Raw genomic sequence first — 15,673 nt, forward strand, 5'->3', positions numbered from 1 at the left:
ATATTACAATAATCTTGTGTTTGAAACAATGATTATGTGAAAAGAAAATATGTGCAACTAAATGAAAGCATTGCATCCGGTTTAATAAGAATGAGTCGCATTAAGTGTGAACAGTTTGTATTTTTGTACTAAGAGTTTTTAAAGTGTACACCTTACTTGTAAAAATAGTGCCAAAGCAAATAAAAAAACCTGTAATATAATATAATATAATTTAATATAATATAATAATTTATATAATATATTTATATAATATAATAATATAATATAATTGATAATAAGAGTTCGGGAAAGAGGGCCGCCATGCCTTACACATTAAGGTTTGTGCTAAGGAGCTAACACAGCATCTCAATCCCTTCAGTAGCAGTTCAGAGTTGCAGCAGGAGGGACACATTTCCCCTCATAACACAATGGCATTCACATTCCAGTGGGACATTTTTTCCTTAGAGACCGCCTTCCCCTTCTGCAGTCCTCCAAAGCCGACAAAGAGCTGATCCGATCTTCTAAAACTGTGTGTGCAATCCAGGTAAGTGCAATCCAGGCAAAGCGTGCACTGGGCACAACAGAGATAGGGTCTCCCTCATCAGGAGGGATCACTTGCAAGGTTTCCACCTGTTTCCTGAAAGGGGTAGTAAGAGCCTTGGGCACATAGCCAGGCCGGAATCTCAGGACAACATGATAGTCTGCCGGCACATTTTGTTCATGGAGAGGGCTTGAAGGTCCCCCATCCTCTTGACAAAAGTAAGTACAGTCAGGAGGGCCATCTTCATAGAGAAGGCACTGGTGTCGCCTGACTGTGAAGGCTCAAATGGATCTCTGTGTAAGGCCTGTAAGACCACTGAGAGATCCTTTGAGTGTATGAGGCACAACCTTGGAGGATTTAATCTCTGTGCACTTCTCAGGAACCTAATAATGCAGTTATGATCTACCATCCAAGGGGTCGTGATTTGCTTTTATTGCAGCCACGTACACCTTCAAGGTGGAGGTAGATAAGTGCCTCTTCAGACCTTTTTGGAGGAAGGAAAGCACTGACTCAATATCACATTTCCATAGGTCTTCTCCTTGAGAAGAACACCAAGCAACGAATAAGCTTTACTCATTGAGAGATTGTGTCTATCACCGTTGGTGATAGCTCTCTGAATTCCTCATCCTGTCCAGGGACCCCGCAATATGGCATGACCATCAGAATCTGTTCTGTGTCCTCCCTGATCTGGCACAGTGCGAGTGCAATGAGGCTTACTGGGAGAAATGCGTACTTGTGCAAGCCCCTGATGTGCCAGCTGTGTACCATTGCAAAACATGCTTGCCCTGAATCAAGGGTCGAAACCTCCTCAAGACTGGAATGGCCAACAACTTGAGGCATTTGGTGTGCCAGTGCAGTTGGGTCCTGTCCAAAACCCTGAAGCTGCATGTCCATCGAATACGGGGGCCCCGCCTGCCACAATGCATCACACATGCGGAGACTTGTTCTAATGGAACTCTTGCCCACAGAAACCCCAAATCTATCCAAGGGCTGAAGGTGCAGCAAAACCCAAGTTCTGGAACTATTTGGGACCGCTGTTGTATACTTAAACAAATTCAAGCAGTTCAGCATTTCTGAAAAACATGCTGCCAGTGCAAAAAAGTCCAACTCGGAGAGATGCTCTGCACAGAGGAGAGCTTGCTCTTTTGCCAGCTGACCTGAAGATCCTAGAGGACCATGTGAGCTAGAATTGGCCAGTTGTCAAGATAGCTGAGTATACAAATGCCTACTTCCCTCAATGGGGCAAGAGGGCCTCTGTGACTTTGGTAAAGATTCAAGGAGACAGGGACAACCCAAAGGGAAGGATTTTGGTCTTCAAAGGCAACTGCATAAATGACAGGAGACATGATATGAGTACTTCAGTTTTATCGCTGTGTACGATAAAGGGCTCTAAAACCCTTTCCTTTTCTCAGCTGGAGATGACCACTCAGTATAACCTTGCAACTGCCTTGCAATGCCTTCACAGCAACAAATAACACCCTAGCAGGTTGTTTCTGGGATATTCTGTGTGGTTGCTATAGGTTTTTTTTTGCTCTGCAGTCACTAAGCTGTTACTAGGTGTTCTGGATGGTTGCTATAGTGTTGGTATACAGTCGTTAGAGCATTCTGGGTGGTAGCTAAGCGGTTGGTAGTGTGTTTTGAGTGGTTGCTAGATGGTTCCTATAGGGTTTGGATGTTCTGGGAGAGTGCTATAGGGTTTTGATTTGCAGTTACTATGCAGTTGCTAGGGTGTAGTTATGCAGTCACTTCATGTGTCCTGGGTGGATGGTTGCAGAAATAGACAGACAGACGGACAGACGGAGGGACGGACGGACGGAGGGACGGACGGACGGACGGACGGACGGACGGACGGATGGATAGATAGATAGATAGATAGATAGATAGATAGATAGATAGATAGATAGATAGATAGATAGATAGATAGATAGATAGATAGATAGACACAGACAGACAGACAGACAGACAGACAGACAGACAGACAGACAGGCAGACAGACAGACAGACAGAAAGATAGCATTACATTTTTTGACATGATATAAAATGTTAAAGAGATTTGGACCACAGAGTGCAAAATATTGCAGTTTCCGGGGAACTGGTAATGCGATTTTTGTCTTTTGTCTACTTTTATGTTGTTTTTCTTAGAAATGATTTGAACAGCTGCAGCTCTGACATCATGAAATAGTATTATATGTGTGTCTTTTATGTAATGACCTCACTGCTCTGAGCTGTCACGATAACAACACAAGCAACTCTCAGTTCAAAGAACTGGAATAACATGAAACGTTAGTAAAACAGCAGATCAAATTTACTGAATATAATTCTTAAAAGGGTATACCGGTAGTTTAAAAATAGATAGTCATGTTAGTCAAAATAGAATGTGTTAAGTGTAAAGAGGTTGAAAGTAGGCTTATAGGGCCCCTTCAGTGCCTTTCCACATGGTAAAGAAAATAAACAAACTGGGATATAGGGAAATAGAGAGGCTCTATGGGATATACGTCAGTGGGCCAGAATGCTTTCTCATCATACCACCTTTGATATGAGACCTAATTATGCATTAAAGATGAGGTGAAAGGTGTAATTATTAATTAAACAGCTCAAGTCCAAGTTTGTCTCCTCTCTGGAAGATTAATTCAAAGTGATGAGTTTGTGGTGTAGAGGATCTCTGCTCCTGTCTTTCATGACATCATTCTCCATCACTGCTTCAGCTGACACTAACTAAAACTGTGTGATCTTGACAGAGCATGAGTACCAGTACATGCATTTCTATATAAAGCTCAGCCTATTGGGGAAGAAAAACGGGTTTTGTTTTTTGTTTTTAAAAAAATGTTTATTTTACCATTAAAAAAAAAAAAAAATATATATATATATATATATATATATATATATATATATATATATATATATATAATATATATATATATATATATATATATATATATATATATATATATATATATATATATATTTCTTTCTTTCTTTTTTTTTTCTTTTTTACAGCCATTTGGACATTTTTCATAAACTTTATAGTGCTGTTGTAATATTTATGCCAGGTAAAATTATGTATATAATAATCATGTACATTGCTATTGGTTGGACATTTTAACTGAAGGTTGCAATGTAAAAACAAATTTGTAAAGGAAAAATGTAATCCATGCACAAGTATAGGCTATTTCAAGTTGCTATGGGAGCAGCAATTTAGATTGCATGGGATTTTGCAGACTACCGCAGAGACATAAGATTTACTGTTAATATATGGGCTCTCTTTCTTTCCAGATTCTCATCCTTTCACATTCGGCTGTGATAGCTCAGAAATAGCAGTGCTGCCTGTGTTTGATGAAGTATCATATATTTCCGTTGCAATATAGGGCTGTAGAGTCATGACCACACCGCTTGTTGAGTTCTGGAGGTAATGCTGGTGAATTATGAGGTGAGGTGTCCATTAACTTTTCTTCCATTTTCTTTGCTTGTAGTATCGCACCGCCCCCTGGTCGTACTCTGCCGTTGCAGGTCTTAGGGAAATATAATATATATATAAATAAACTTTTTAGAATCATATTTAATATTCGTATATTTATTAGGCTATGTTTCTCACGGAAATTAAATGTTATGTGGAACTAAAAGCATTAAAATACTTCAAAGGAATCCCGAGAAACACAAATAAATATAAAATAAAATAAAATAAAATAAAATAAAATAAAATAAAATAAAATGCCTTCTAGAGAAGAAAGTAGAGCAGAGACCTAAACTTTACATATCTTTGGTTTTTATATAACCAACTTTTCCGGACACTTAAAAGGAGAATATTTTGAGCCGTGTTCGTAAATTGCACAAATATAAGTTAGCCTAGATCATTATTTCCTGTGCTGGTTTTTGCTTAGCCACAAGTCTTCTTTTAGACATATAATTTGCAGCCACAGAGCTTTCACTGCTGTTACATACTAACTTTGTGGTGAGAACATACATTTATTTGCAAATGCTATATATAATATTTTAAATGCTATTTTATATAAGTAGTAGGCCTAGCCTAGGCTACTCTACTTGTCTCTGGTAGGCTACTTTACAAGCACACATTTTATACTAATATGCGTGGTTTTATTGTAATAAGTAGGCTATAGCTAATTATTTGGAAAAAAAATATAGGCCTACTTGTTAAACCAATGGTCTAACATGTTTGCCTGAACTACCGAGCCACATTTGCAAGCGATATCAAAAAATTGTAGACTAGGCTATAATGAGAGCAATTTTTTAGATCCCACACTGGCCTCGTTTATAGTCCACTATCCATAAATAAAGCATTATTCATCTGACCAGTATTTATATGTTATCCCCTGTAAAGTCGATGAAGCACCTAGTTTTTCCATAGAAAATAATGTACAGAGAACTTTTTGTCTCACACGCGCTTCCGTTCAGCTGCGTTCGAAGGACGTTTGAGGGGTTGCCATCGGTGACGCGTCCCTACGCAACCAGACCCCGCCCTAGTTCTTGCATCTCCTCTGTGATTAGTGCATTTAATCCAGGCCTTCAAAAACTCGCTAGATGATTGGTCGAACCAGCTGTCAATCGCCCAGAAAAATCTATTTACAGTAGGTTGTGAGCGGATCAAGTGTATCCGTTCAGATTAAAGCTGGATCTCACTGTAACTAAAAGCTTTTTCGTGCTGGATTTTGCGTAATTAACAGGTATTTTGTCCTTTATTTATTAGTTATTCCTCGGTGGAAGGTTTTAATTCGTCTTTTTTCATCTGCTGAAGCGGAAGAGCCAGGAAAAAGATGTCTTCGGACGAAGACAGAGCGAAGGAGATTCTGAAGGGGTTTAAACTGTATCCTTAAGTGATGATGGGACAGATTAGCCTGTTAGCTGCAAACCTCAAACTCACACAACTTTACATCATAGCTAGCTATCATATGTCGGTCGTAAATCTGTATTAGGCAATTCAACTAACGGTTTTGAAACCAGGACTCTAATATTAATAATTATATTGAATGATTTGTTGATTACAGTTAGCAAACTGGAAGGTGAACTAGTTAACATTATATTATATTATGTTCTTTAGTTATAATATTCAATACTTGCCTGATTTTGATTACAATCTCCATCTATAAACCCAAATGTTTATTATATATATATATATATATATATATATATATATATATATATATATATATATATATATATATATATATATATAAACTACAGGCTATATTTCAGTCTTTGGTGTGTTAATTTTGGATATACTTACACGTTTAAACACCAAATTAAGTGTGTATGTAATGTTGAAATATATCCTATGAAGTCTTTAGGCATTTCATACACTATGACAGAAGTTAATTTGCTATGTAATGTGTTTCTAGATAAATTGGTTATTTCTCTAATCCAGATTACGTCTGTGTTATTCTATAAATTGTAGGATTTACCTACATACCTGGGTTATTAGGTTACTAGGATATGAATTGTAACTCTAGTGCAATTATAATGGAAATAATCATATCATCAGTTTTTGTATTTATTTGAGCATATAAGCATCAGTAACTAACTGGGATGCTGTTCTTTTCTTTATCTGAAAGTTTGGTTAATGTTATCATGGGCTTCAGGATACTATGAGACTGACAGGCACCTGATTCTTGGGATCAGGTGCATTAGCCAGGTGAAATCTCCTCACACAGTTTGTGCCTGCCATCACGATTACATAACATTGGCTAGTGTTTCTATAATAGGCTCTGTAAATCTGACAAGAATAATCACACTAGCACCAGAAGAATGTTCTGATGGCATGAAAGTGGTCTGAGAAATGGCCACGTCTGGAACATTTGGACTGCCCTGCACTGTTTTTCTATATATCTTCAATTAGACATGGGTCTACCCCATGTGACCTTCTCTGGGAAAGCAGGGGTGTGTCTTACAGGCTGGTAATTCTTAAATCCTTGATTTGAAAGGACAGGGATTTGCTGCCTTATGCTCCTCACATCCAACTGTGTGCTGCATGAGGCAAAGCTGTGGGAAATGATAGTAGACCAAAAATATGTTCATTATTTCATGAAATGAGTGAAAGTAGTGCAAGTCTGTAAGGAAATGCTTTGAATTTTCCTGTTCAAAAGTTTGGGGTTAAATTTACAAAGAAATTACTACTTTTATTCGCTAAAGACACAATGAATTGACACATTAAAAGTGACACTAAAGGCATTTATAATGTACATCTATCAAATAAATGCTGTTGTTTGGACTTAATATTGATCAAATAATCCAGATTTTTTTAAATCTGTTTCCACAAAAAATATTAAGCAAACAAATGGTTGCTTATTGAGCACCATATCAGCATATTAGAAAGATTTCTGAAGCATTATGAGAAACTGAAGACTGGAATAATGGCTGCTGAAAATTCAGTTTTGTCATTACAGAAATAAATTATAAACCTATTTAATAATGTTATTTCATAATACTGTTTTTTGTATTTTTTATTAAATAATTGCAGCCCTGGTGAGCGTAAGAGGGTAAAAATCTTACCAAACCCACACTTTTGGATGGTAGTGGATGTATGGATAGGACATTTAGATTTAGTTTTATGTAAAATAATTAAAACGTTAAACTGTAGTTGTTCATAGATAGTTGGCTCATGGGCTGGTATGCCGTGAGTGTGTGTGTTTGTGTGTGTATAAAACTATTTATTGACTTAGAATGTTTTTATGCATAATGTCTTGTATTAATCCTGCATTTAAGATTTGAGCTCAGCTATTTTCACAGAATATGTGTCATCTTAGTATAGCACAGCTCTTTTTAGCACTGTGAAACTGGTACAATGTAGTCACACAGCACAGACCAATTTTCAAAGGCTGTTTAAAAGTTTCATGCATTTTACCTCCAGGCTTCATCATATCTGCCTAGTGTGGGTTTTTTTACCCAGTGTGCCCCAGAGGTGACTACCGTCCATTGGCATCATCCCTTGAGTAGCTACAAAAAACACTGACTTAAATTATGAAAAAGATAGATATTGAAAAAAGATATTGCATTGTGCGCCAAATTATGTTTCTTAGAAGTGCAAGAGCGATGTAATTATGAAAGCTGTGCTGCAGTAGCACAAGTATTGAGCACTTGTATCTAGAGTTTTGAAGGAGTGTTTGTGTGCTCACTGTGTCTTTCAAAGCTGGTTTTATGTTCCGGTGACTTAGTTTATTTGCGTTAGTACAAACACAGCCTCCATCACCATCATTTTAAAAAAAAAGAAGGAGAAAATGTGATGCGTTTGATGTGCTGGTGTTTTTATTTTTAAACACTCTTTTGCACCAGTAACAACAGATTGAAAATGGCAACAATAGATTACTTTTTAAAAATGAATGTGGCTTCCATGAAAGCATTGGCGCCAAAGGGACTAATTACCTCGACAGTGACAGTGTTTGTGAGTAAAAGGGTCTCTCCCCTGCGGCTCTCTGTGTGCTCAGCAGGTGAGATCCCACAGACATCTGTCGCCAATAATATCAAACGCAGTCGCCTGATTCATCAGACACAGAGCCTAGCACTTAAGTGAATAGTTACTCATTTTTAGTGACTTAAGCTGTTGGCATTGAAATTTAGGTTGAAATATATCACAGGATACAGCACATAAAATTATTTGGGAAGATGAGACTCTTGCATACGTCTGGAGTTTGCCAAAATAATGTTTAAGTTCATCAGTGGATCTCAGGTCTAAATCAGGAGATACTAGAAAAAAGTTTTTTTTAGTAGTCTAACATTGTGCATGAAAATATGGGATGTATTTAATCAAATCACCACTGCATCATTTAATTTGGTTCTGTTTGGTTTTTTTTGCAAAGGGAAAATATATGATCTCTCAGGGCTGGACTGAAAAGGAATCCTGGGTTATGCTTCTGGTTATTTGTGTCTCGGGATTCATTTAAAGTATTTTAATTCCTTAGAATAGTTCCATATAAAATTGAGTCTCCGTAAGGAACATATAATAAATAAAAGAATATAAAAATATGATTATATAAATAATAATTAATTATTATTCATATAAAATATGTAATTGATATAATTAATATTATAATACATTATATATTTATATAATTAAAACATTTTATTATGGCTGCAGTGTAACTAATATTTTACATTTTATATAAAGTAGCACTTTATTTTACAGGATCCTTTATATATGTTATATGATGCAACTAATCCTAAACTAAACACTATGACTAACCACATAGTAAATACATGCTGTTAATTAATATTACTCAGTACTTAAATGTATAATTACACAATAACAAGGGCATCTTAAAATAAAGTATAACACATTTTTTATTCCAACAGGAACAGATTTGGATTTATGTGCTGCTATTAATGCTTGAAAGATAGATTAGGATTAGTGATACATGTAGCACACTTGTGCAGTCCTGACTGAGATCTCGTGGGGTTGGTAACCATAGGGCCTGTGCTGTGCACCTGCAATGACACATGCAGCCGCGTGTGAGTGCACTCGACCAGCCTGAAAGACTCATACAGGTGGTCTGAAGATGAAGAGGTCAGATGTCATTGACATATACAGGACATTGTCAGGAACCATTGTTTAGCAGACAGATCAGGGTGTTTTAGGCTTCAAGTGTGGTCTGCTTTAGTTAGCTATTGTCTTATTTGCTGGACTTGTTTGTGATTAACAACTAAACGCTTCTCAATGTAATGATCAAATGCTCATCATTTAAAGGAATAGTTCACCTGTCACAACTTTTGCAAACCTGTAATACCCACTTTCCTCCGTGGAACAAACAAATAATTTCGATAAAGAATGCTTATATGTGAAGACGCTATTTTCCATCCAATGGTTTGGTGCTCAAACAAGATTTTCAGTGACTTAAACTTAAAACCCAAAGTTTGTTCCTCACTTAAACCTATCTTTACAGCTTTACAGTAGATGAGTGTTAATATAGTGCCTTATGGACTGCTTTTATGGGGCTGTTTTGTTCTTTTTGGGTCTTGACAACTGAAGTTTCTGCTAAATATCTCTGTGGTTGAAAGAAAGTCATACATATTTGAAATGACATTAGGTAAATGATGACACTATCTTCATTTTTTTTAGGTTAACTGTCCCTTTAACCCCAATGAATTGATCAAGTTTCACCATGTGAATTAATTCTCCTGTCAAATGTCATTTTCAAAAATACTGGCCCTGAAATCTGAAGACATTTTTTCATTGTTAGTCTGTTCAGTAAAGACTATTTAGAAAGACTGACTGTGCACTCGTATTACTATGAACGTGCAACGCGCAATATGGCGGAATAAGCCATGCCTTCTAAATAAAAGAGCCAAATGCTGATTGGTAAAGTTGTCGCATCACAAAAGCTGTGGTCAGAAGCTCCAGCTTCTATAGAAACCATCAATGTTCTAAGACGCATTTTTAGGACTCTGCACCTGCAGAATTAACGGTATTTTTGAGACAGTTGTTATCCGTTTCATTGGTGATTTCAAAAACCTGGTGGACAGCTTTGAAGAATTTGATGTTTCCCTGTTCAAAGAGCTGCACTTGCATGAATTAAATTGCTGCCCGAGAGGCATGATCAAAGATGGCCGCCAAGTGAAATGACTTATGTTAAAGGGACTTTGATTCAGCATGCCTTAACTTGTCTTCAGAAACTGGATGAATCTTAGAGATGCAGAGACCGGGAAGGTTCTCTGGCAGGGAACTGAAGACCTCTCCCTTCCTGGAGTAGAACATGAAGGTTTGTGGTTCTCAGCATTACCTTGCATTAAAGATTTAAACTATTGACTAGATTTGGCTACGCCAATTCTTCTCTTATGTCCATTACTTCGCTGCTCTTTTTAGTGATGTCAGTGTGATCAGTTTTCAATTCTGATATTGGTACAGAATGTGCCATGTCTGGTAACTAACAGATTTGATTTTGTTTTCCAGCTCGGGTCCCTAAGAAGATCCTGAAATGTAAAGCAGTCTCCAGAGAACTCAATTTCTCGTCAATAGAAAAACTGGAAAAATTCAGACTGGAGCAAAAAGTTTTCTTTAAAGGCCAGTGCTTAGAAGGTTGTTCTGATTCTTTCTTGCACATTGCACTTTTGTAACATGAAATAGCAATGATTGTCAATGCAAAATTAGAGGTCTCTTTAGTTTCTGGTTCTGAAATATCTACAGACACCTACACAGAGTCTTCTCAAGCAAGGAGCTACTGTTAAAATGTGTAAAATAGAAATGGTGCTAAAAATACAATTTGATCATATTCCACTCATTAGCCCCTTTTACACAATCCAGGTACATTATCGTAAAATTACCAGATAATATTTTTTTTCAGTAAATACAAACGTAAGATTTACCACTAAATTACATCCTTTTTTTTTTTTTTTTTTACTTCTGAGTGACGTGTTTAAAGGGGGGGGTGAAACACTCAGTTTCAGTCAGTGTCATGTCAATCTTGAGTACCTATAGAGTAGCATTGCATCCTGCATATCTCCGAAAAGTCTTTATTTTTTTTATAATTATATAAGAAAGATGCGCTGTTCCGAGTCTTTCCGAAAAAAGCCGAGCGGGTGGGGGCGTGTCGTGTGAGCGGAGCTAAATAGTGACGTGTGCAGCAGCGCGCTGTGTGTTGAGTCGAGTGCGTCGTAAAGCTGTCATCCCTAACAGCGGGGAAAAAACTTTATTCAAAATAAAAATATGGCTTTTAATCAGATACAGCCATACATCTATGATCCGGAATCAGACCCAGAGGCTGCAGTTGAACAGGAGCAGCAGCAAAAACGACTAGAGCAGGACGTCTCTATGTGGTACGATATACACTAACTATATAATATGCTTAGCGGCTTGTGTTATTTACATATTTATACTTGAATTATATCGTCGTATTTTTGTCTTTGAAGGTGTACATGTGGGAAGTGCAGTTGTGCACGTGTGTTTGTGTGTTTACGCGTGGTTTGTGTAGACAGGTTAAGTTAGTGTTTACATAGATAGACACGGAATAGTAGCGCATTTGAATGAAGAAGCGTGCTTATTTAGTTCAACATATTTCCCCCCTCTTTGTGTATTGTTGAGTGCTTTTACAATACACAAACATAAAGTTACACATATAGTGGCCAGCTAAACAAATGTACACGCACTACACATCGCATGCTCCATTGATCAATTTCTATATATAGTAATATATATAGTAACTATACGTGATCATGTTTGGGCTACTTGATGAGCATAGACACAGACATTATAAGCAGTCTAACTCACCGCCCGCGGTTCTAACGTTGGGACTGCTCCATCCTTCAGCATTAGGCTATTGGAAAATCCGGCGTCATGCTGGGCCATGTTTATGAAACAGTCGGCACCGAAATGCAGCGAACAGATATAAACATTCGCGCAACTCAGTTGCTGATCCGGAAAAGCAAATTACATCCACTGTTGCCTTACCGCGGGGTTTTGGGGGAATCTGTGCAGGACTGTCTTGGTCTGGCAACCAAAAACGCACTTTTTGATGTCATTGTTAATTGTGCACATTACCTGTGCAGCGCAGCCTACGAGCGCTTTGATGGGCATAGCCTGTTGCTTTCGCTCTCTCACTCTCTCTCTCTCCCTCTCTCTCTCTCACACGCTTCCGGTAGAATTGTCCGTAAGGCCCATACAAGGAAATTCCGCCCCCACTAACGTCAATGGGGACGCATGATCGCAAAAAACTTGCCGAAACTTATGACTAACCGGAAGTAGTATTTTTGACAAAGAAATACTCCCATCAAACGTCCACCTTAACTTTTGAAACTTTGTCCATGTTTAGTATGGGATTCCATGTCTTTAACAGTGTAAAAAGATCAGTATGCATGAAACAGCATTCCCCCCCCCCCTTTAAAGGGATAGTTCACCCAAAAATTTAATTCTGTTTCAAAATGTGTAATTCAATTTCTCACCCTCATGTCGTTCAACACCCGTAAGACCTTCGTTCATCTTCAGAACACAAATTAAGATATTTTTTAAAAAATCTGAGAGCTCTCTGACCCCTCCATAGATCATAATTGCAACTTTGGTTCAACCTTAATGTTATGATATGACAAGAATACTTTTTGTGTGCAAAAAGCTTCCGTGCCAGGCTCCTACGTGATTCACGTAAGCACCACAACACATGCATGTGATCATGGGATCGTGCTCAGCCAATAGTGAGCCGGCGTTTTGCCGTAAAACATAGCCCAACAAAGTGAATAGCGTAAGTGAGTGGCAGGGAAGAGAAGAAATTGTTGAATAAAATCGTTCTTTTTGTGCACAAAAAGTATTCGCGTCGCTTTATGCCGTAAAGGTTGAACCACTGTAGTCACATGGACTATTTTAACAATGTCTTTACTAAACCAGATCCAAAGAACACACATCTTCAGCAAAATTTTTTTTTAGTTTTACACCACGGCTCCAGAAAATGTACAAAATTGAATAGTAGACTCCCACACCGATGGAAATGCTTTGAGCACGTAAGCTCTTCGTCAGACCCTTCAGCCAGACCTTTTCTGCTTTTTACTACCTTTCTGGGCCTTGAAATTATGTTGCAGTCCATGGAGCGGTCAGAGAGCTCTTGGATTTCATCAAAAATATCAGCATTTGTGTTCCGAAGATGAAAGGTCTTATGGGTTTGGAACGACATGAGGGTAAGTAATTAATAAAAGAATTTTAATCTTTGGGTGAACTAACCCTTTAAGAGGATGGTCACACAGAACACGGTTTTGCTCTTAAAAACACTAGACGCACAATAGTAACTAGTTAATAGTTAATTCTGCAGTTATTAACTAGTGAATACTGAAGTTAATAGTATGCAATAGTAACTGCGGAGCTGCAACACTTTTGAATGGAAAAAAGGTAGGGCCTAGAGCGCGAGACATGGTGCATTAGTCAGATGTCTATCTAGTGCGTGTTGACATAGAACAGTTAAATGTAGCAGAACTTACCATAAACTGCTTGGACCAAGCTTTATGATTGGCCTAAATCAAACTTCATACGTCTGTGCGTTTTGACCTCATACATGCTCATACATCTTCATTCTTTGTTCACTTACAGTTTCCTAACAGTAATTGCTAGTGATGTTACAACTTCTCTTACTGGTTAATTGGCAGAACTGATTTACCGGGATTTTTGTAAATGTCCTATTCACACATGATCTCTTAATTGTAGTTTGCCAGTAATTTACCAGTAAAGATTGTATGTGTGAAAGGGGCTATTGTTAGCATGTGACCTACTGTCAATATTAGCCATCTTGGATCATCGTCTGGTTGGATTTAGATTTAGTGTAATCCAAATCAGGCACAGGTACATTTGGAAATTTACGTATATACTAGGCCTCAGATTCTTAAATAACCTGAGCAGTCCATTTTAAATGCGGTGTTCTAATATAGAGGTTTCTTTATATTAACTTATCAATTTGTACCCAAAATGTATTACGTATTGAGCACTAATTCACAATGCAACTGTCAGCCATTAGAGGTTTCATCTCTGCTCGTCTTCATGGTTTTGTGGAATGATGATAAAACTACAGTAAGGTTCCGTTAGTTAACAACAATATTAAACATGAACTAGCAATTAACAATACTTTTACAGCATTTATTAATATTAGTAAATGTTAATTTCAACATTTACTAACACATTATTTTTAAAAAAAAGTTGCAATTGTTAACATTAGTGAATGCGCTATGAACTAACATGAACAAACAATGAACAATTACTAACTAACATTAACAAAGATTAATAAAAGCTTTAAAAACACATTGCATATTGTTAGTTTACGTGAACTAATGTTTAAAAATTAGGCTTTATTGTAAAGGCTTACAATATTGTGCATTTTGGCTCATAGAAATGACATCTTAAAGCTACACTGTGTAACTTTTTTAGTTTATTCTTAGCTTAAAAACACTTAGTTCTTTCAAAAATATATGTGCTCATTAATGTATATTTACTTCTTTCAAGTAATAAAGTATTCTCGTAAGTTTATAATATGCCATTGAAAACACATACGGGTGAGGGGTTCGAATGCTGGTGGCCATGTTGCCCCTCCATCTCGAAAGTACATTAGCAAAAGAGGGACATACCCGTAAATTCAAGCTTCGCCTTTCGCGTTTTAACACTCGATGGCACCGTGTCGAATGTGAAGAGGGGGATTGCCATGTTAATCTTGGACTAAATCGGCCACCGTAGGAGTTAAAACAAAATCAGAATTGAGAGGAACAGAAACTAATGTTCACTGGATGGTCATATACCTTTACACCGCTAGATGGGGGAAAATATCACACAGTGTAGCTTTAAACTATATAACTTGATTTTTTTGAAAGCTTGTTTATGAAAATGTTTTTCCTCTTCTTGGTCTACTATATTTGAAGTGCGCAAAGATTATTTAAACACAAAATGCTTACACGTGTACCTTTTGTGTCTTTTTCAGAGTGGTTTTTCGAGTTTGGCTTTGTGATTCCTAATTCTACAAACACATGGCAGTCTTTGATAGAAGCTGCACCAGAGTCACAGATGATGCCTGCAAATGTCTTAACGTAAGAGTTTCCATTAAAAAAAAACAACACAGATAGTTCGACATTCTTAAAAGTTACTCATGGATTAATCATGGGTCAAATTGCTTCTCTTGCAGTGGTAATGTTGTTATAGAGACCAAGTTTTATGATGACGACCTTCATGTCAGCACCTCCCGGGTACGACTCTTCTACGTCTAAGACATGGAACCTTTATTTTATTATTATTGTTTTTTTTACTGTCAGTCCAGAGGATGGACCCATCACTACACGTTTCAATGTACAGAAGAGACACACTACAGACTGAGCATTTCTTCTGAGGCGCTGTGACAACAGCAATAAAGGGAACATTTTAGTAAAACCCAGTTTCAAGACAAATGATTACACCAGTTTTATGGCAGATAAGGACTTGTATATAAGAGCTATCATGCTCATGACAACTTGGTTGTGTAAATTACCTGTTTGTATATTTTTCTTCTTCTCCTTCTATAATTCAATCTCGCAATGTACAATGCTTCCTTATCAGCTGTTTTTAAAAGGTTTTTTCTCCCAGTCTGTGTGGACATTCATTGTTTTTTTGTTTTGTTTTTTAGGTCAACTGTAAGATAGGCTGTGTTTTAAATAAATGATGTAATTATGAATTAAAATATTGATATTGATGCTTTCTCTCTCACATCTCTCTCCCTCTCTCAA

General features: G+C 37.2%; 2 protein-coding genes across 2 annotated transcripts in view; both read left to right on the forward strand.

Annotated features, from left to right (window-relative positions):
* Positions 1 to 15,673, forward strand: part of ptmaa (prothymosin alpha a) — a 159,775-nt gene that overhangs the window by 89,323 nt on the left and 54,779 nt on the right. The window lies entirely within an intron of this gene.
* Positions 5,088 to 15,532, forward strand: pde6d (phosphodiesterase 6D, cGMP-specific, rod, delta). Its single transcript, XM_067458412.1, has 6 exons — positions 5,088 to 5,199; positions 5,271 to 5,339; positions 10,133 to 10,221; positions 10,413 to 10,538; positions 14,899 to 15,004; positions 15,100 to 15,532. The coding sequence occupies exons 2-6, from the start codon at positions 5,290 to 5,292 to the stop codon at positions 15,179 to 15,181; spliced, it is 453 nt and encodes a 150-aa protein (XP_067314513.1). The 5' UTR covers positions 5,088 to 5,199; positions 5,271 to 5,289; the 3' UTR covers positions 15,182 to 15,532.

This window comes from Pseudorasbora parva, chromosome 12, assembly GCF_024679245.1.
Source record: "Pseudorasbora parva isolate DD20220531a chromosome 12, ASM2467924v1, whole genome shotgun sequence".
NCBI lineage: Eukaryota > Metazoa > Chordata > Actinopteri > Cypriniformes > Gobionidae > Pseudorasbora > Pseudorasbora parva.